Here is a 22,774-nt window from a genome sequence, read left to right on the forward strand (position 1 = left end):
GGATAATGGATTGTCGCGTTTTGCCACAGACCAAAATTCCCAGCTTGTGTGCAATTATGGATGGGCTATGTTTCAATGACGCAGATGTATAACTTGTGTGTTTTTTTTTTTTTTTTTTTTTTTGTAATGCAAGTTTTTCTATTTTTTTAAATAAACATTTTAAAACCACTTGGTTTGGTGTGTGCATTTTGCTTGTTATAGTATTACAACTTACTGTCCCATTATCCATTTATAGGGCACACATTAAAATGCCTCCACATTATAAAATGCAACCGTAGTGTTGTTGAAGAACATAACGGAACTTCATTTCTGTTACAGTTTCCAAAAACCTTCAATGTCATGCCCGAAAAACAATTTGGAAGCTCTGTCCTCATGATCTCTGATGGCGGCGTTGTTGGTTGAGTGCTTGGTTGTCCTTTTAAAACCATTACATTTCCGATTGCAAGCAGGCTACATGGAAGTGTAGTGTTACAGAGGGGAAATGGGATCTGAGGTTCAGTCGTCTGAGCCTTGGTGGCAGGAGCCAGTTTCAATTTATTGAAATAAATAGAGTGCTAAAGCGGTCTTCAACGAATCCCTTTCATCCTCAGAACTGCTGACCAAAGCACTGTTGAATCCTGCCTCCTTCATTAATGACTAAATGATAGTGATACTTTGGCACAGGCTATAGTTTATAATATTGTTAGTCGCTGGCTCTGTTCCCCGGGGATGTATTAACCAGATTAGTTGGGAAGGGCTGGAGTGATCCAGTAATGAAATTGTGCCCACACATGACACACGCATTAGTGTTTAGATGTGAAACCATTTAACTGCATACAGCAGTTATCTGTATTCTTTAGTGGTGCAACATGTGCGTGTGATTATTTAAACACCTCTGTTTCAGCTGGAAGACGCACGCACCGTCCTCAGGGGGAGGAGGAACGGCCTCCAGCCGGCAGCCTCTGAGATCAATGGTTAGGAAAGAGAACACTTGTTTTGCTATTTAAAAGAAATAAAAAAATTGTGGGTTTGTTTGCACTTCACTGGAAAACAAAATCACAAAAAGATTCTGTTTAACAGAGAAAATGAAATCAGGACTTTATTTTGGTGTAAATTATCCTCTCCTATCAATGGATGAGGAAAGGTGATCGCTGCAGTTTACTTTTCAATATAGCTGCACAGGCAACAAATATAAAAGTGTTCACAACTTTTTCTGTGCAAATCTTTGTATGATTGATAAATACAGGTATAAAAAAGTATACAAGGACCTTCCTTTCAAATCGCTCTGGTATGAAGTTCTCAGTTATGTCTATCCTGAAGCTGTCTGGACATTCTCAAGTCCCACTCTGACAATGCAAATTTCTCTGGATGAAATTATGTTTGCAATTATTGTTCAAAAGACAGTCTGTTGCCAGGACAATGGAGATGTCCGTGTTGCCAGATGTGTTACACTGCATTACTTTATTCAGACTTGCAGCCTTTCCTTAAATGTGCATTCATTCATGAAAAGTGAATTAGCGGCGTTATGCGTAGGTCAGGTGCTTCTTTGGTTCACTCTTGAGTGAACATCCATCCATCCATCCATCCATCCATCCATCTTCCACTGTTTATCCGGGGCCAGGTCGCGGAGGCAACAGTCTCAGCAGGGGCTTCCAGACTTCCCTCTCCCCAGCCACCTCCTCCAGCTCTTCCAGGGGGATCCCGAGGCATTCCCAGGCCATCCAAGAGACATAGTCTTCCCTGAGGCCTCCTCCCAGTGGGACATATACGGATCACCAAGGGGCATCCGAAATAGATGCCCCAGCCACCTCAGCTGACTCCTCTCAATGTGGAGAGTAAACATCAGATCATATCATCATCCCTTTCTCTACATATTAATTCTGAATCTATAACATTAAATACATTATCTTGTATCAGAATCTGAAGTTTACTGTGCCATTCTTTGTCTGCATGGTTTCTATGTGGCTTTTGTGTGGTACTTGTTTGTCCTTCAGTGTCAAACATCAAGCAGCCCAGCAGCCCAGCCCAGCCCAGTTTTTCTTCTCTTGCTCCTCAGGTCCGTCTGACTCTCTTTCTGTCCCTTCATATTTTTTTTAATCAAAAACAGACAGGGAGAAAAATGTGATCAAAGACACCGTCTCAAGTATGAACGGTTCTGTTTGTTGTGCTCCCAGGATGGATGGAAGACACATCTCTACGATTACGATTCTCACAGCATGGAGCCACATAAAGGCAGATGATGAGATCTCAAAGTGAACCAAATGGAGTTGATAACAGCTGACATGTTTTTGTTTCAGTGGACTGACGAGATGACAGAAGGAAATCAAGATGAGGGTAGAAACAGTCATTTTCCATGCTAATGGACCCGTCTGTGATTGCAGGGTCACAGACTTGTATTTTTCATTTATATTGCATCTGAAACATCTTTACTTACCCAACTGTCCTCTGATATAGGATCACTGTCCAAGTAGCTCCGTAAAGCAACAAATACACATTTAACATTTGTCACACATCAAATGCAGTAAAATAAATCGAATGATACATAGTTTATTGTTTACTCAGTTGCAACCGTGTTTATCACGAAAGTAGCTCTACTCTCTAGCAAAAGATCTAGGAACATGTCGAGCAAACAAATTTGAACGCAACACATCAAATGAAGTTGAATCATTGTTAATGTGTTTTTGTAGTCTTTTATAACTTGACTTTCTGACTGTTTCAACTAATTTTACTGGCTGTTTTTTGTTTAAATTATATATCCCCTGCCGGCCTTCTTGGTGGGAGCATGATGGGTTCTCACGTAATCTATTTATTTTTGCTCTGATCGATATTTCGATATTCCTACAGAAACCCAACGGATACATACCCTCCACTCGATGTCATGGCAGACTGGCATGAATTCTCTCCGCGCTCCACCTCACACCAACCAAAGAAGGTGGTTGTCGTGATGCAGCTTTATTCTAAGCTTCCTGGAACAGGGAAAGATGGAAACTAATACCGGTGTCACTAAAAAGGAAGAGAGTAATACCTTTGAATGCATGATATCAATGTAAACTCTATTTTTATCTCACGTTTGCTGCCCATCTAGTCAATCCCAGCAGCTTTGTCTTCATAAGACGATCCTCATAGACATAAATTATTAGTGAAATGTTTGGCCTTGAATGTAATAGCTGTGGTTTATGCTGTGAGTCTATTCTCACGTATCCATTCAACGTTATGAGCAGCTCAGGCTGCAGAGAGCTCCTTAATTCAGTCATTATTATTATTAATATTATTAATAATAATAATGGATTGGATTTTCTAAGAATGCAAAGTGCCAAATCCATTATTCATTCACTCCACAGTCACACCCATCTCTAATCACAGCTGCCCTGAGGCACACCAAAGGCCTCTCCGACCACCGCCAAGCATGCATTCACATTTATACACCAGTGTGAGACACTGGATGGTGAAGTGTGTTCCCCAGGGACACAACGGATAACGACTGGGATGGAGCAGGATTTGAACCGCCAACCTTCCAGGTCTTGGACATCCTCCTAATCCACAGCTGCCCCATATTAGTTCATGCAAAATCTCTAGTTGTGTCATGTGTAAAGATATTGACACTGAAATTACCATCGAACACAAGGACTCCTTTTGATTGTAAAGGTAACTCCTCATCCAGTGGATTGCTGAAGCCTCATAGAGATTCATTTTCCTACTTGTTTCATAATTTCAAATATATCACTGTGATTCGACTGTATGCAAAGTCTCTTGTCATCAATTTGTGTACATTTAGTTCTTTTTTGAGATTTTCTTTCTTCTCTGATTCAAAAAGGGCCGGATGACTTTTGCATTCTGCTTCGTGAAATAGCTCCCTTCAGCCTCCCTCCAGCGTAAAGCTCACAACAGACCTATGGCCATCAGTACTCAGCTGCTTCACACGATCCACTTTTCTCTTAGTAATGGATCTTTTTTCCTGCAGCTCTAAGAAACATTTCGGCTCTAAAGACCCTTGGGGGGCAGAGTAGACTCTAGTTACCTTTGTGTTTGCAAATACAGTGCCTTAATGTTTTATATTTCTTCCTGTAGGTTGGCGTTCTCATTTATCTGGGGGAAAATGAATGTCATGTGTCAATAAATATTGGAAACATCACTGCAGCATGGCCTTAATCGACTCACAACAAGCCTGTGTGTTCTTAAATATAAGGGTATTAGAAGTAGGATAGATTCAGTTCATTTGTACATTTATTTATTTATTTAAAAAGGATCCCCATTAGTTGACACCGTGGCATCAGCTAGTCTTCCTGGGGTCATTCCTGTATCTCTCATTCCTAACTTATTTGGTTAAGTTAACTTTTTAATGCAATATATCAGGCCATCAAACTTATTGTAGTACCCCCGGAGACCCCCCAAAAATATCTAATAATGCAGATTTAAATTACATCATGCTGCATTGTGTGATATGATATGTAACAGATAACGGAGAGGGACACAGCGATCATGTCAGGGCTTCGTGATAAATATATTCAGCTGCACAGTCTGCCTGAGTTATTAAATGATTACAGGCGTACATACTGCGGTCTGCCAATCAGGATTACTGATAACCTGACTGGCAGACCACAGTATGTACGCCTGCAGAGCTGCGTGTCAAACGGAGTGATCCGTAATACTGGGGCACCTCAGGGAACTGTTCTCTCTCCCTTCCTCTTCAGCCTCGACACCACAGACTTCAGCTATCGGTCAGAGTCCTGCCACCTTCAGAAGTTCTCTGATGACTGGGCCATTGTTGGATGTATCATCAGGGGGGGAGGAGTCTGAGTACAGGGGTGTGGTTAGGGACAGAACCACCTGCAGCTCAATGTGGCAAAGACAAAGGAACCGGTGGCGGACCTAAACAAAATTCATCTTAGAATCTTGAATCTTTTTATTCTTAAATCTTTTTTATTCTTTGTCATTATGCATGCAGATACAAAGTACAAACTCACACAATGAAATACATTTACATTTACATTTAAGGAGAGCAAAGTCTCCAATGACCCCAGTTTCCATCCAAGAGGTCAACGTGTACACAGTGGAGGACTATAAATATCTGGGAGTAAACTGGACTGGGCTAGGAACACTGCAGCCCTCTAAAAGAAAGGCCAGAGCCGCATCTATTTCCTGAGGAGGCTCAGTGGGACCGCCCCATTTCAAAAACTGAATGCAATAGAAGGTCTTTCCTTCCTGGAGCAATACAAATATACAATGGGTCATTGTAAACCTTCTATTGTTTCTATTATTACTCTCAATTTCTCATTTCTAAGTGTTGTTGAGTGGAGCACTGCCGCAAACAGAATTTCCCTCTGGGATCAATAAAGGTATTCTAAATCTGATGATAAATCAGTGCAATAAAGTGGAAATGCAAATGACTTAATGATCTCCGCCTAGGCGGGGTTTCACCAGCATTGGTCTGTCTTCAGGAAATGATGGGCATGTTCCCAGGAACAGATGATTAAATTGTGGTGATAATCCAGAAGCGATCCTGGCTCCGGTAACATTACAGTCAATGCAGCTTCAAAATGTGTTCCTCAATATCTCGGTTGATTATTGACCAATATTCATGGCATTTGACACAGTCATGTAGGGTGCGGACATCTATCTCACCTCCAAATTTCATCCGGATTGCGTCCAGAATGAAGTCAGGGAAAAATAGTGAATTTTAACATTGAAAAACCCATTTATGGATTAAAGAATCAGTTACAAATGCACATCAACTCCGATTCATTTTTACTTTTCATAGTTGGTGTATGAAGATACAAAGGACAATTTATAACCTTTTGGTGATGATCCAGATCACCATGTGGACGGTGTAAATCTAATTGTGAGGGGAATGAGCTGCTTGGTGGAGGTCTGCGCTCTCTGAGAGTTTTTCTAGTTTAATGTACATCATAAGTTCATCATAACACATATCAGTTTACTCCACATGTACAATATGCTTTCACCAAAGTAGGGCTGGTTCTGTTTCATTGCATGGAACAGGGGTAAACAGGTTCTCACACTGAGGGGAGGGTGTGTACTGCATGGGCAGCATTCACCATTATAACAGGATGTGTTCAAGGTTTAATGGTCTGTCAGCCTTAAATCTATATTGCACAGATCAGCACTAAACTATACTAAGTCTTTGCTGCAACTAGCGCCGACCTCATCTAAATTCAAGGTCTCACATGAGATTAAAAGCATCATAGTGTGAAATAGAACTATAGTTCTTTGACAACATTTCAGTTTGACAGCTGGATATAGCCCAAGCTGTTGGGATGAGGAGAATGATAGGTAAATTGACTGCTGGATGATTAGCTTCCTCTGGCAAAGATCCAGATCTTCCTCAAGTGTCACTGAAAATGAATTTTCATGACAATATTGGATGGCATCTAATTGCTTAATTCTAATCTCCACATCACTCACAAAAAGTACGACGGAGTATGTGGGCCACACGAAGAAAATAAGGGGAGTAAAAAAAGGCTGAAAAAAAGGCAGAACAACATTAATTAAAACCTAATTATAGATAACAATAAATAATGAATAAAAATAAATAAAAACCAGCAAGAACGTTTCTGGCCACGACTGATTGATGGTTATCAAGACGGCAGGTTTGTTCCGAAAATGGATGTCGTGTCACTCACCTGAAAACAAGTCCTTTAAATGATGATGATGATGATGAGGCTTTATCCACAGTTTGTGTCCAGTAACACAATCTGCTCCAGAAGCTGTGTGTAGAGTCTGTCTGTGTTCGGTCACACTATTCTGCTGTGATCTCCATGACATGGGCAGAATGTCGTGTGGCTTCTACTGGGGTGGCGCTGGGTGACAGCTGCCACCCCTAGGAAATGCCTTCCTACTGCAGCTGCTACTTCAGCTTTGGAAAAGCTATACTTCAAACCTTTTTATTTATGAGAATATCGAGGATGATCAGAAATGTATATGAAGCGAAACGCTCGTGTGGAGCGAGGAGCTGTAAGAGAAAGTGGCTTATTTCACCCTCGGACCACGGCCTGCTCCAACAATCTTTGGAAAGAGCCTACCTTTTTTCTTTTGTCTTTTTATCTCTATACTTTAAACATTCATACACTTGATGATATACTTTTGTTGAATTTCCAGTTCTACTTTCTTGTTGGTAGCTTCTCACATGTGCAGAGACAAGTAGACATACTGAAGAAGAAAGATTTATGTAAAAAGAGTGCTGCTCTCCTTTCAGGCCAGAGGGCACAAGCTGGATATTTTAGTAACTTGGTTGTATTCTTGATTTTAATTAGTCTGAAATTGCAATTTCTATGCTAATAGAGTTCTTATGATTGACCTTTATTTGAATATTTATCCTGTGAGATCAGCTGTGTTCCTTCCTTTTCTTGAACTTCAACAAGAACACCTGACATTTGATTTCCTGCCACTGCCCGCCACTTTTTTTACCCGTCAAAATGGCTGTGGCAACAGAAAAGTCTATAAATAAATGTTGTCAAGGTAACTAACACATCAGGAGTGACAGGCATACTGAAAGGGCTATACAATATATTATGCATGTGTCCTGATAACTGTCTCTTGTACAGTGCAGGTTGGATCCACCCAAATACCCAACAGCATGGGAGCAAATTGTGTTACTAAGGCAAAAAAAAAAAAAAACAGGGATAAAATGGAGAGGTAGCAAGAGATGATGAATATTAAGGTAAGAGGACATAAGAGACATATATATATATACATACAAGATGTTAAATACCATAACAGAGGAGGAGGAAGAGGGAAGAAGTGTAGCCGTTTACACTGCGAAGGGCAGCAGCCGAGTGACTCTCTCTTTGTGTACTGAGTCTGTAAAAAGGGAGTGAAAGGGAAAGATAAGTCCTCTGACGTGACCACGGACTGGCTGTTCTCATTCTGTCACACAAGGCACATACAAGGTACACACACACACACACACACATGCACACACACACACAAGGCTACATCAAACTGTCAGGTGATCCTCTCACCTTAGAGTGGCAGAGACGCATTCACTGCCTCATCTTTTCCGTTTTAATCTTTATTTTACTGACGTTCTTAAATGTTTTAACACTGTATTATAAGACTAATATCAGTGCTATGTTACGGTGTAAATCTAATGCATTTAATAATCAAGGGGGTATATGAAAGAGAGTGTCAGAAGTTGTTTGGAGTAAATCACAGAATAAAAGATGAATTACGGTTGAGGCAAACTGCGTCACACGTTCTCAACTGTAAACGACAGCAATTTTTTCTCCTCGTGCCACGGAGAAGCTTTGAATAATTCAGGTCCTTTTCAAAGAGAAGCAGGAAAAAAAACATTCATTTTGAGAATATTTCCTCCACATCCTAATTCTTGCACCTTGTGTGTTATTTATCAGCATAAACACGACTCATGTGGTTCCTGCTGGAAAAATTCAGCGCAATGAGATTTTGCCAGGTTTTTACTAGGTTCAAAGGGATGTCTGATGTTTAAGGTCTGATGCTGATATTAGATTACAGTTAAGGTATCAGTTTGGGGCTGAGGAATATATCACATAACTAGTATAGAGGTGCATATACATATTCTTACAGAGCTGCATTGGGTTAAAGCCTCCAGCACGTTCACACACTCGACAGAATAAAGATAGGAAGTTGAAAAATTATCTATTAACCAAATATATTTGTCCATATTCCCAGGTATTCATACTTTTTCACTGGTCAACATAATTGCTATTAATCATGTATAAGAATATAATTTACATAAATATGGAGAGAAATAATGAGTTTTTAAAAAATACATAATTGATTCACACTTACAAGTGGAAATGTATGCGTTTATGCATAGACAATGAAGGGTTAAAGTTTTATACTCTTGGGATATACTTCTATCTTAAGATTTAGGTTATGCCAGATGAGAATTGAAGACATTTAGAAACAAACAGTTTAGAAATCTTACAGAGCTTTAATCCATAGTATGTCGTGTAGAATAATTTACATATTGAATTGATTAGATTAAAAGTATGATTTTTTTGACACTGAGCCTATAAATGTAAAACAACCATCAATAGTTCTGTTAAGTAAAAGTCAAGTTCAACCCGATTGCATGACAGAATTACGACACATTTCAGAATGAGAACGAACGTCATGTCAGTTTAACTTTGAAAAGTCCTGTGCTTTCTGTTTCCTGTTTTATTGTGATAGTTATGTGCTTTGCTTTAAATGTACACTTCCTGTCTTTGTTTGTGCCTCTTCAGTTAATTATTTTCACCTGTGCCTCATCCCCACCTGTTCCCAGTCTGCTGCCATCACCCCCCCCCCCCCCCCCCCCCCTTCAGACTCCAGTTTGTTCTGTCAGTGATCGATGTTTACAGTTGCTTTTGTCTCAGCCCTTTGTAAATTTTCATAAATTATCACTTTTTCTTTATTGTGAGTTTTTATCTTTCCTGGAAGATTGGTTTTGACTCATACTTGGATTTTCGGTTCATCTACACCTCAGGATTGGTTCTCTTCCATTCCCTGCATCTACAGACACTGCTGCCTGTAAGTCTGTGTATTTCTTTGTTATTAAATCTCCTCATCTGCATTTGCAAGACACCAGGGGATGAAATAAACTCGCAAAGATGGGAGGGAGAGGTTAGCAGGACAGTCACGGGAGGAACAGGGAGTTGAAAAGGAGGGAACCACAAGACAAAAAAGTGAATAGATTTATGTCAAAGTCATAAACGCAACCTAATCTGTCCAGGAAGGTGCATCAGATTTCCACACTTCAAAGGACAACACTCCCCCCGTTAGCATTCTTAGATAAGTGACTGATGGATTGAAGGCTACACAACTGGATCAAGACAGGCTTTAACTGGATTTTTATGCATTTTGGTTCATAAATTATTTGTATATTTATAATTGTTACCGAATTTGGGTGCAATCACATAAAATGAACACGTTTATTTGTTGTCTCTTTTGTCCATGGAGGAAGCCAGACCTTCTGCCTGTTGCACTTGCATTGATTCTCGAGTAGCTCAGAACAGATGTACAAAACAGCGTTTGTCGTCCATGCATCTTCACATATTTGGATTCATAGTTGCCATCATGAGACAAAATATTTGGCTGCCCAGTTGTTATGAAATCACACATACAGTACATAACCTTATAATTAAACCCTGTGTTGAGACCCAACATTTCCCTTAGAATCAAAGTATCTATCTCTTTCTATTTACTGTCAAGTGAACAACGGCGACATAAAGTGTGTGTCCAGGTAAAGAGACGATAAAAGTAATAACTTTTAATAGTATTTAGTACTTATTAACCTGCCACTTCAGGTTAATAAGTCTGAGGCAATTCATGTAGGTCAAATAATGTTCTAATAAAGAGCTGCTGACTCGTTGTTTTTTCTTGGTAAGGGAAGTGCAGCCATAAGCTTCTTGGTAATGACAGATGGATTGTGGCGTGATGTCGGAGTGGACACTTCGTGTGGAGAGTCTCCTGCAGATAGATTGTGGTAAAGAAGCACTTAACACCTTTGCACACTTTGGCTTTAGTTTATTTCTCATGTCATTCTGGCCTGAGAAATTGCATGGAGTGTCACAGATTTGTGTTCTTGGCCAAATTTGGAAATCCTAGGTACAAAGTTTTCAATGCATGTGTGTCTGTCGAGCACTTACTCGTTACTCTGAAATCTCTAAAGACGCATTACTCAAAGTATAAACATGATGGCATTCTCATTATCTGCAACTACTGATCATACGGCATGTCTTTGACAATATACTATGAAACACACAGTTTTTCAGATTTCCTATTGACCCTGAAGAGGTCAGATCTGCCAGCTGCATTCATCATCTTCATCTTGTGACTGCGCCTTGCATTTATCTCACCACTTTCTGACTCCTTTGTGGTCTAAGAAGCTTTCACCTTAACACAGACATGAGCACACAACACCAAACACGTTTGTCATTAGCACACTTTTCAGTGTAATTGCTGTTTTTTTGGGTCGACATAATTTAAAACAAATTATAGGTTATTTAGAGATATGATATAAATTTGAGACGGTTGTCTCATCTACAAGAAAATGGAAGGACTTGTGAGCAAATCAGTGCAAGTCCGCTGTGATTTATTTTTGTTGACGATGCGCATTGGCGATGTACTGCACGAACGGAATCGCTGCTTAACTACAGTATGAATTTAATCCAGTTTTGCCATGCTTGAGTAACTAACTGATTGGGTGCAACTGATTACATTTGCTGCTAATGGTTTACTACTAATTATATTAGCAGTGGTTTGCTGTATTCGAGCTTCCCACTCGACAGCGCATTAAGACTGAAACTAAATGAAATGCATGCATTATAACTCTTCTTGTCTACACCTGTGCTTGTCCTACTGTGACACGTGAAAATGGCTGCACTGAAATAGGCCTGTTATTATGTCATTAGAACTGCAGCTGTTTTTGAATGACATTTTTTTTAAAGCTGTTTATTCAAAACATTTACTGGCATCTGTTTTACAAAGGCGGCTCGGTGGCGCAGTGGTAAGCACTGTTGCCTCACAGCGAGATGGTTGCGGGTTTGTCTCCGACTTGTGGCCATTCTGTGCGGAGTTTGCATGTTCTCCCCGTGTCTGCGTGGGTTCTCTCCGGGTTCTCCGGCTTCCTCCCACCTCCAAAGACATGCAGCCTAGGCTGATTGGTGACACTAAAATTGCCCGTAGGTGTGAGTGTGTGTGTGTGTGGCTGGTTGTATGTCTCTGTGTTGCCCTGCGATGAACTGGCGGCTTGTCCAGGGTGTCCCCTGCCTCTCGCCCATTGACTGCTGGGATTGGCTCCAGCTTGGCCCGCGACCCGATAATGAATTAAGCGGTTGGGACAATTAATGTTTTACAAAGTTAGCCACCGTCACTGATTTGGTCTTCTGTCATGAGCTTCTTGTCTGCGAGATGCACTTTTTCTTCTGCATCTGGCGTAGTCAGGAAAAATAATTCCACCATGAAATTGCACTGTCTAGAGTGGCGGGGTCATGATTACTACTTCAAACCCTGTCAATAATAATGAGGTCCTGGAGAAGAGATGGGAGAGAAGGTGTGTGAGATGCAGTAAATGTAAGTAGGGGAAAGGAAGTGGGTCAAAGATGGAAAACTTGCCTTATAGTGAATGGAGGGAGGATAAAGGGAAAATGAAAAGCATGTGAAACAGGGATTTGCTGAAGTGGGAAATGGTGTGAGGATAAAATGATTAGTCTACTCTCTGTACCACCCCCATTCATCTCATTGGTGGAAAAGACCTGTTTTCTGCATCCTGCTTTATTAAAGGCTCTTCCATCAGTTCTCATCCGTTAATCAAATCCACAAACCCTGTTGTAGAGAGCTCTTTAATGAGATTACATGAGGCTGTAATCCTCACCATCGGGACATTAATCTATCAGGCGAGAAAATGGTACAGATAATGTGCCAATGCAAAGGATAACGTAGAACAAAACAATTACAGTGGCGACTAATTGATAGCACAAAAGATGTTTTGCTGCTCATAAGGAAGGCAGTGAAAGAGTGCAGGGCGGCGTTTACGCTGTCGCTGTGCTTGTGCTAAACACTGGCCTGTGCAATCCATCTTCTTCTCACTTTATTCAACGTTCACTTTGTTTCCTCCACCTCGGCACTGTCTTGATATTATCTATACATCTATGCAGCTTTCTCATCTGGCGTGACTCATGTGCACAGAGCAGCACTTGGTAAATTATTGAGCAATGTGGCCTAAAAGAAAATAAAAGCCCACCTTCCCGGTTACACGACAGTGTCGCTTGTCGGCTATCGGAGCTCCCGGACGTTGTCCCGTCCCCAAGTTTGACATTTTAATAGATTTATTCTTCGTTGGTTTGTAATGGCTGAGTCACGCATTTGGTAAACAAGATATAGTAAAGCATTTCATTTTGGGGGGGGGGGGGGGGGGGGTCTTCATCAAGGCACTGACAGAATTATTGATGGTTTAAGGTCAGAGCTACATTGAGGTGCTTCAGAGTCATTATTTATTCATCTTTGTAAGAGCAGTGTTTGAGCCAGAACGACTTTCACCATTTTTGGCTGCACACTCTCCTTCATGAAATCACACATTTAAGGTCGCCGGTTGTTTCGTTTACTTTTTGTGCTTCTTTCTGAGCTGCGGACGTGCACAGATAGATTGAGTCTTCATTTAGAAACCACTTAGTTACGATGCCTAATGTGCTCAAATGATTATTCTCTTTGTACATATAAAGCGTACATGTCAGTATAGTAATTTCTCCTCTTCTGACTTGACTCATTGACTTCTTCTTGCTGCTACTCCTTCTATTTCTTTCTCCCCACCCCCCTGGCCCTTTCTCCCTCCCCTTTCCCTTCATTTCCCTCCCACTTTTCTCTCTCACTCTGAAGAGCTCTGTCTCTGCGCTCCCCTTCATTTACCGCTCCAACATGTTGGCAGGAGGAGAAAGAGGAGGATGCTGCGCTCTACCCTCGGTGCATTCTTGCCACCCCTCCAGCCGGAGCATGTTGCCTCAGACTCAGACTCAGCCTTCAGTCATCTCCACCTGAAGGACTTCAGGGAGGAGGTGAAAGAGGAACCAGACAATACACTGGATACCAGGACCTCTCGGACCAGGGTCCCGAACAGGAACAGCAACAGCAGGAGAGTGAAACAGAACAACTGCTCTTCATCTGTGGTGGAAAATACTCATTCCTCAGTAGTGACACCCTCCTCTGCCCTCTCTAGATTATCTCCCTCCTCTTACTCCCTCTCGGCTCCCAGATCCATGTGGCAAGAGGCAATAAGGAGGAAACGGTATCTCCTGAAGCAGGCAGGGGATTCTATTGAAGAGAATAAAGGAGGAAGCGGTCCAGAGAGGAGGAAAAAGTCCCCGGACTGGTTGTATGAGTCCTACTACTGTATGAGCCAGCAGCATCCCCTGATTGTGTTTCTGCTGCTCATAGTGATGGGAGCCTGCCTGGCTCTGCTGACTGTGTTCTTTGCTTCAGGACTGGTAAGTTTCTCATTCACAACATGCAGAAACGAGATATTTCTCGCTCTCTCATTGACTCAGACGATGTGTATACTCACGCTGTGCCGGTTTAACACCAGCAGTATACACACACATGCAAGCACTTTGCAGCATGCGCTCCTCGTTGCAGCACTAATGTAAAGAGTAGGGTGAGATAAAAGGGAGGGGATAAGGGGCTTAGTTATTGTCTGACCTCATGGTTGACTGCATGACAGAATGGAGGTCTGCTTCCCCGTGGAGGTTTTAAAGTTATCTTTGCTCAACAAGCCTGAAAGCGGTGAAAGGCAGGCACTAAAATAAAGGTTCTCAAGTAATACACATTTTTAAATGCACACTTTCATTTAACATAATCTGTTTAATTATATGCTTCTTAAAAAAAAGTTTTTGAAAATTAACACAACAAATAAATCATTCCAGAGGACACTACAATACCAAGATAATCTTGTCGTCAGGATATCACATTTTTGCATTAAGAGTACACGCTCCCGTTCACTGCTGCACCTCCTGTTAAGGAGGATTAGTCTAAAACGCACTGAAAGACAGTGAGAAGAAGAGCATTGACAAACGTACACGAATAAACACTGTAATGCACATCATGAAATGCACAGAGTGACAACAGATTGTGCTGCTGATTGAAGACAGAATTAAAAGTTTTGCACAGGGTTTTTTGCTTTTTTTCCTGGAATCATCAGATTGTTGTGACACCAGAGCCTGGAAACCCGACCCTTGCGTTTCTATGCAGTCGAGCCGAAACACCAATTATTTAGAAAATGAAGTCAATTGTACAAAATATCTGAAGTATATTTATATTGATATAATTTACCTTGTCTAATAGTTGAATGTGTTTTTATAACATCCAACAAAATGTCTTTGTCGAATTGTTTCATTTACCCTGTCTGGCACATGTGGGACATTTTGGTTAGTCATAATTCATCATTCTTTTGACTTTTTTTTTTCAGCCATAGATTAATGACATAATTGATGATTTTGTCAGATTAACTGGAATTGCATAAATATTAAATATTAATGTAGTTAGATGCATTGATGACCCATAATGGAAGCTAATGCCTTTAAAATGCTCGGTTATAGTAATCTCCTACTTGACATTTTGTAGATTCTGTTTTTTGCGGGCTCTCAACAAACAAGTATCTCAATACATTTTCCTGTCTGTCCATTATTTCTCCCCCCATCCCTTATTTTCTTTTTACTTATTTGTGTGTCTGTCATCTCTCTCCATCTCTCATTTCTGTCGTTCCCCTTTATTTTCATCCTATCATCCCTCCATCCTGCTGGCTGACCTAAATCCTGCTCTGTTTTGGAGCTCTGCTCTGGGCGACACATTCTCTCTGGCTCTCTGCAGCACTCGTATCCTTTTCTGTCCCAGTGCATTGACTGTGTGCATGAGAAAGAGACAGGGGGAAGGTGGGGGGGAAGGGGATAACGGAGGAGAAAGCAGGAGATGGAGAGAAGGAGGGTAAATTCAACAAGAAGCCACATGGGATTGACTGGCAGAAAAAGAAAACCCATTGGTCAGCTCACTTCTGAAATCCATGACAGAATGAGGAATGTTTCAGTGATATAAATAAAACCAACACATCAATCTACATTATACAGCATGTTCAGTTATTCCATACTTTGAAATGACAATGTGATTAAGACTTTGAAGTAATCTACTCGTTAATTTGGGTTATGTGCTGTCACTTACACAGTATGTGGAGTTTTCAAAGACTGAAGGGAAAGAAAACAAAGCCATGCCTTTATTTATGGGTATACAAAGTAAGAAAATCACATACCTTGAATTTAAACAAAATATATATATATATAAAAAAAACGAATACAAAGGGGTCTGAGAAGTTATGAATTTCACAGACATCCTTGCCTGCATTTCCATATTCGGACCCTTTTCCGCACTCTGACACACAACTGGGAAAGCAATGATGTGCAATGGCAGGGAGCACCAAAGATTCATTTCACTGTGCGGTTTCCTTCATGCACCTTGAAGAAACTCCTGAAAATGTCATTGCAACTTTCATATCTAAGTGAGTTTCAGACGAGCAGCAGCAAATTCATTATATATGGGGCTTCAGCTTTGCTGCCGGTTAACACAGAGGGCTTTTTGGAGCTGCTCCCTCACTCAGATCATTGAATTCTACATTCAGTCACACTGAAATGATCTTTAACCTTGACCGGCCTTCTGACAGGATGATCTTAGCACCACTAACATTCACTCTAATGTTTCTGTTGCATTGCATACATCTGCCTCAGTAAACACCTTGTCTATCTGTGTACTGTTACTCTTCTGTCCTGTTCTCCAGAATGTCGAGGACCATGTGGCCTTCCTAATTACCGTTTCCACGGCACTGGGCATCTTCTTGGCGGTGTTTGTGCTTGTCTGCATTGAGTCGGTCTTCAAGAAGCTTCTGCGTTTTTTCTCCCTCGTCATCTGGGCATGCCTGGTTGCCATGGGATACCTTTTTATGTTTTTTGGGGGGATCATCTGTCCTTGGGATCAGGTAAGACAAATGTATTTTGTGGTGTAGTCAATGTAACAATGGGTCTATAAAAATCACAATGTAGCAAAAGTTATTTGTAAATTATTTAATCAGTTTACCTTGTATTATTTGGTAATTTGAGGGCTAAGGAGAATTTTAATATACAACACAGCATATGGTTCACTACTAAGAAGGACTTATTATTGATATTCATTATTTTACAATGCAGGACATTTGTTGTGGCGGTGACTCTAATCACGTGCAAATCCGGACATTGATCATTGTATTTGTCAAACATATTCATAGATTTAACAGTAAGCCTTAAAAAATTATGCTCGCCCAAAATTATTTCCGTGATAAGCTGAGAACAGCATGAAATCGATCAGCATGATCGATTTATGGTGGCTGCGATTCACTCGATTTCTCTCCTGCTGAAGTTTGCTCCTAACTAATGATAAACTCAAACAGCTACTCACTGACAGCTGTGACTGGAGGCATTACGTCTTCAGGTTTTTGATGTCTAACAGTACGCTAAAGTTGGGAGTAACGTAGATTTTATATATTATGTACAGTGTATTTATTGCAGCAGCATCCTTATATGAAACCTTGCAGTTCATCAGGGGCTCATTGGGTTTGTTCCTATTGAGAGCCAGGTGATTCTTTGAAATGCACCACATGATATAGCTCTTTATCAGTCTCCTCTTTGATATCTTATAAAACTCAAACAATTATGAAGGAAGACATTATGCAGACCTGCCAGCATTTTCATATACAAATGTACTGCTATGTTTTGTTTATATGAACTTTGCATAAAGCTGCTTTTGGCAGATGAAGCTCTGCTGCATCTTGCATTTAAACTTGCATACTGCGCGAACACAATTGAACTCACAAGCCTCACCAAAGTGTCTGTCCAACCTTGTTCCTGAGTTCAACCAGGCATTCCTGAAAAATGCTAAAAGTAGATTATTTTTTTAATGACACTGAATTCATAAATATGTCCTATGAGCGAGCAATAACGATACATCTTGTACCCTCACTGTTTGTCTAAACCCGCCACTCAGTTATCTAGAAAATGGCACCACTCGTCACGTCATCAGTAGATAATTATCACAGACAAATTAATATAAGTTAGGTCACTCCCACAGAGTATTTCGTTTCAGTTGGATTAGATGCCTGGGTTACCTTGAACATGAGTTTATAGTGGTGTTACATGTACGAGCCCGGAACCGGCCCCTTATCAGATTGATAAAAACATGAATTCAGTTTCATCTCATTAACAACTCGTCACTGCAGCTGATTCTAAATGTGGTGCTTTTAACTCCTTTGCTGGGTTGGATGAGTAAAGCTGAAACCGTGAAAGTGAGCTGAAAAAAGATGCACACCTGATATCTTCAAGCAAATATACATTCGCATTAGAATTTCTACGGTAGCCTCCTTGGTGATCATGCATTTAAGTCATTAACATAAAGTAATTATTTTCTGCTTATTGCAGATCTTTTAACATGCTGTTTCAAACACATTATTCATAATCACTATTTTAGCCAAGCCTGGAAAGAGAGGAGATAAAGTGCCCACAAACGCCTGTCTATTCCCAAAAGTCACTGTTTTCATTACGAATTTATTCTAAAGAATATGATTGTATTGTTTCCTTCCTTGGAGAGTCGGGTAAATATATTTATGGTGGTGAGCAGGTTAATAACTTGGTGTTAATTAAAGTAGTGTGAAAGATCGGTGACATTACTGACTTGCTCTATTTCCCCAAGGTTGGCAGGTGTAATTTATGCTTCACACTTAACTCAAATCATACATGTCAAAACTGTATTAATGTTGACTTCACCAAACGTCATAGTTCATGCTTCCTGCTCGATCGCTAATGGGAGGTAGCAAATTCAGTTTGACAGCGGATGCATGTTGACAGGGAGAGCTGATCACTCTACATCTTAAGCATTAATGACACAGATGGATCATATTTCAAAGTCACAGTGATCGAAAGGACCAGTCGGCTGGTATGAAGTAAAATAACATGGGAATACAGTGTATGTATTGTTCTTTGCTCTTGGCGTTCTTTCATGTGCTGCATTTATAAACTGTGTATAATAAATCCTGTAGCGTTATTGAATTCACAAGGAAATGTGGCAAAATGGACAAACAGTATTATCTTCATTGCTACACTTGTATGCATTTCCTGTAACGGGGCCCATTGAAAACACCGCAGTACATTAGGCCCTCATCATTTGAAAGCTGAAATTGGGATCGGCATGACACATGGATTGTGTGGCATCGCTGATCACAAAGAGGTAGCTGCTTCATTTATTCCTTTCTTTGGAAAAAAATATCAGGCTAACCCTAACGCTATTCATTCTCGCAGACTGCTGCTACTTAGCCATATTAATTAGCACTTATCTAAAGGGACGTTAATGCTGAAGGCATTGCACTCTGTTGGGATTTTAAAGACAGATTATAAATTGATAAAAGACTCACATAGCTCTACCTTGGGATGAAATATATGCAGTATGTTTTATTTATTTTAATTTAATGCTAGGGGAGAACAGTGAATCCATTTCAGCCATCATGGAAATATATTATAATCCCATCATGCAGTCAGTAAAGCTAAAAAAAGAATCAAAAAACTAAAGAATAAATGTAGAATCTAGAGAGCATGTTTGTGCTATTGGTCAGTAACCCAGGATTAGTCCATATGGAGAATTTAGACATATTTGAAATGCACAATTCAACATAATGAAAGGAGTGCCGTACTTGGAGTGCATCTCCCAGATTCAAAAGAAATATATGATTTATTTAGGCTAAAATGACTTTCATTGTGATTATCTTTATGTTCAGTCTTTTGATGTTCATCTTTCCTTCCTTCCTAGCTGTAATGGGGAAAATCAGTCAAAATCTATCGACACAACATCATTCAGGATGTTGACTTTAGTTTGTCTCTCAAGCGGTTTCACTCTTCCTCATCACTGGCTCAAAATGTTGCATCTCATAGTCAAAGTTCAAGAAATGTGAGAAGGACTTGTGGATATGTTGCTGAGATGCCAGTAATAGGTTCTAAATAACTGGCTTCCGTGTCTGAATCATTTACAAAGCAGGAGTATTGGGAGAAGTTATTAGAAATATATTAAGTCGTGAAAGCAAAACGAGAGTGGCGCTAATGCTGAAAGAGGATAAATCAACAGTGAATGTTCAGATAGCTTTCCTTCAATATTTTTTTTTTTTTTTTAAGAAAAATGTATTAAAAGGCTGTGATATGTGAGGCATCACTAGTGGGATGTTTTTTTTGTTTGTTTTGACACCCAAATCTACAGTTCTGCTTTACAGAGCTGGGGTACAGCTATGTGTGGATTCTACCCCTTCATCCCTCAGGGGCTTGAGAAACTTGGTGATGTGATTAGTTGGGGTGGCTTCTGCTGTTACTCTGGTGTTACATCAGAGTGCAGATCCATTGAAGGTTTGATCAATGAACTCCTGCAGGGGGAACCTCGGCTCGCCGTTGAGTTATCTGCTTTGCAGCATGGTTTCTTCCCAGATTCACCACTGGGCCCTTTGTTGGCTAATGGATGTACTGGTTCTGTTAGTAGAGCCCTCCTGGGTGACCGTTGTCGGGCAAGTCCAAGGCCTTGTCATCATTCCTTGGACATGATGCAGCACATGCACATGCCTCAAAGAGTTCTGCCTGTCATCGTGTGCGAGGTGTGTGCATCATGCTTCCAACTGAACAAGGTTTCTCAAATACCATTACCAATGTTTACAGAGGATGTTTGCAGACATTTTCTATTATTTTTCTATGTCTATATTTTTTCCATGTTGATTAAAAATGTAACTTTTCTAATTCTTTATGATGTGAGTCACCATCGTGTATCTTTAACTCACCTAGCAAAATAGGGACAAATCACCAACTCCTATACTTCCCTTACTAAATACAGGAGAGAACGACTCAAACAGAGGCGGCAGTCCTCCCTGAATAATCCTAGGAAATGGAGAATCTATGGACAAATCAGAGATGCACAGTGGAGCTGTTTGGGAGAGGTGATGGAAAGACAAAAATACAAAGTGCACAAAAGGAATGACTGATCTAAAGCATCGCCTGTAAATGATGGTGGCAGTCGTGTGATGACATAGTACATACAGTAGGACACATTGTCTGTTGATGTGACGGTTAACAGACGTAGTTGGATGAATTCTGAAGTGTGTTGGGACAGAATGAATAATCATATGCAGCAGAGTTGAACCAAACCGTCCATTGGACTTGCTGAAGACGAGCCCAGCGTCCTTTAATGCACATGTATTTCTGTCTTCAAAGAATTCTCCCAAAAGTACACCATTTTTAAATTAAATAAATATTTAATAATAAAGGTAATTATGTCAATTTACATGTGTGCCCAGGAAAACTTGATACGTACTTCTAACATGAAAGGTTGCAGTTTCTAAAACCTTTTTCAGCCTCTAGAATTAAAGCTGCACTCCGATTGCATGGTGATTGATTCAATACAAAAGATGACTGTTCAGAAAAGATGAAAACTTTAGCGATTGCTCAGGGATTATTTGAAGAACCACTCACTGCCTGTTACTCCAGTTTTTATTTAATTGATCATTCGATGTAGATTCCTGAATAATTAATGATTAGTTCTCTAATTTTTTCTCAAGGATAAGTTTTTGCATTTCAAGCCTAATTTAGATTTTTTTTTATACCCTGTGCTGATCTTTTTTACCATTTGTGTACTGTCTAAGGGCATTTGTGTCATAAAGTTGAGGAAGAAAATAATTTAAGTTGCAGGAGAAGGTTGTCTGATTTAATGATTTCACCAAGATGACTAGACCCAAATGAAAATCCAAATGTAACAGTAAACATACCAATAACAATTTAGAACGTTTTAGTGATGAACCAAATCAGTGTAAATCTAATTATGAGGGGAATGAGCTGCTCGGCGGAGGTCTGCGCTCTCCGAGTGCTTTTCGATTTATTTTTCCTTCATTTATAAAACACTGTTTTATAGTTCCGGACAGAATAATGCACTTTCTTTACAGTTACTAAGACTTATTTAATGTTGTATTGGCTTTTGCTGAAGAGCTATGAGTGAGACAAACCCAACTTATACAGCAGCAATATTCCATTAAACATATCCCTCTCATTTTATTTTTTATACCGGTGAATATTAGATTCTCCAAATCCTTTACATACTAACAAGCTGGCTGGACTGTTCAAGAAACATAACTCATGCAGCTTGAGTCCAGATGGAACTTAACATTTAATATATTTAAATTGCTTTTCTGCTCTGGTTTTGGCAAAGGCAGTTTAGATTCCTGCATTATCCTTCATATATATATATTTTTTTGTATAACTCCAGTGGCATGAAGCTGCTACTCCATAATGGGAATACAATCATCTGTTAAAATAACTGCATTATACTACATTGTTTGTGTTGACCTCGGCATCCTAACAGCTGGTAGGGAATGCATGTTATTATACTATCTCTTCCGAATGAATTTGTATACAGTGCATAATTGACCATTTTCACATCAATGGGATGTTTATCCTCTCTGCACAAAGGCCTCTGTGTTTGCTGACAGTGAGGAGATGGGCTTATCTGTGTGGTCCAGCCTCTACCCCTTGCTGAGAGATGTCTGGACCTGTTTTATTTCTTCCTTTCTCATTCTCAATCCCTCCCCGTCACACTTATACACTCACACGCTCCCATTTTGAGGTTGCAGCCAGCTTCCTTAAGCTTTAGGAAGAGGAGGTGGGCATGGCAAGAAGAGTTGAGGAAAGGGGAGTTGGGCTGAGGGTAGAGCCCTGCTCTGGTGGAATATTTAAGAACAGTCGGTGGAAAGAAATCAGAGAGGGACTACCATTAAAAGAGATGGGAAAAGAAAAAGGGAATGAATGGCAGAAAGATTGAGAGGAGCGTGTTAAAAGGGGTAATTAAGCCACTTTTAAAAAAAGAATCTAATTGATTGTGGCAAAAAGAGAAAATATGTGTTGTGCCAAGCATCTTTAATATATCCCCTGCAGATTTGGTCAGTAATTAGAAATGTAAATGTATTTCTTTAACAAGCACAGTAAATCTAGCCTGTAAACTAAACTCTTACAGTTGGTACATTAAACGCCTGATGCAATCTGACACTCTGTCTCTTAAATGTGTTTTATGACCCATCCTCTGTCATTATCAAGGAATTGATTCATGGGCAGGGGCAGAGTTGAATACTGGTAAACCATAAAAAGGTTTATTGTCAGAGGGTCCTATGCTTGTTTTAGCCGCTGTGAATGTAGCTCCTCAGTTTTATTACTGCATTAAGTGTCAAGTATTTATCAAGTGATTA

At 40.1% G+C, this 22,774-nt stretch overlaps 1 protein-coding gene across 1 annotated transcript in view; it reads left to right on the top strand.

Annotated features, from left to right (window-relative positions):
- The first annotated feature begins 13,304 nt into the window (after positions 1–13,304).
- Positions 13,305–22,774, top strand: part of adcy2a (adenylate cyclase 2a) — a 39,818-nt gene continuing 30,348 nt past the window's right edge. Inside the window, exons 1-2 of the mRNA XM_068756344.1 lie at positions 13,305–13,937; positions 16,271–16,468. Coding sequence (XP_068612445.1) covers positions 13,398–13,937; positions 16,271–16,468 — 738 coding nt within the window. The 5' untranslated portion in view covers positions 13,305–13,397. The remainder of the gene's footprint in view (positions 13,938–16,270; positions 16,469–22,774) is intronic.

This window comes from Brachionichthys hirsutus, chromosome 3, assembly GCF_040956055.1.
Source record: "Brachionichthys hirsutus isolate HB-005 chromosome 3, CSIRO-AGI_Bhir_v1, whole genome shotgun sequence".
NCBI lineage: Eukaryota > Metazoa > Chordata > Actinopteri > Lophiiformes > Brachionichthyidae > Brachionichthys > Brachionichthys hirsutus.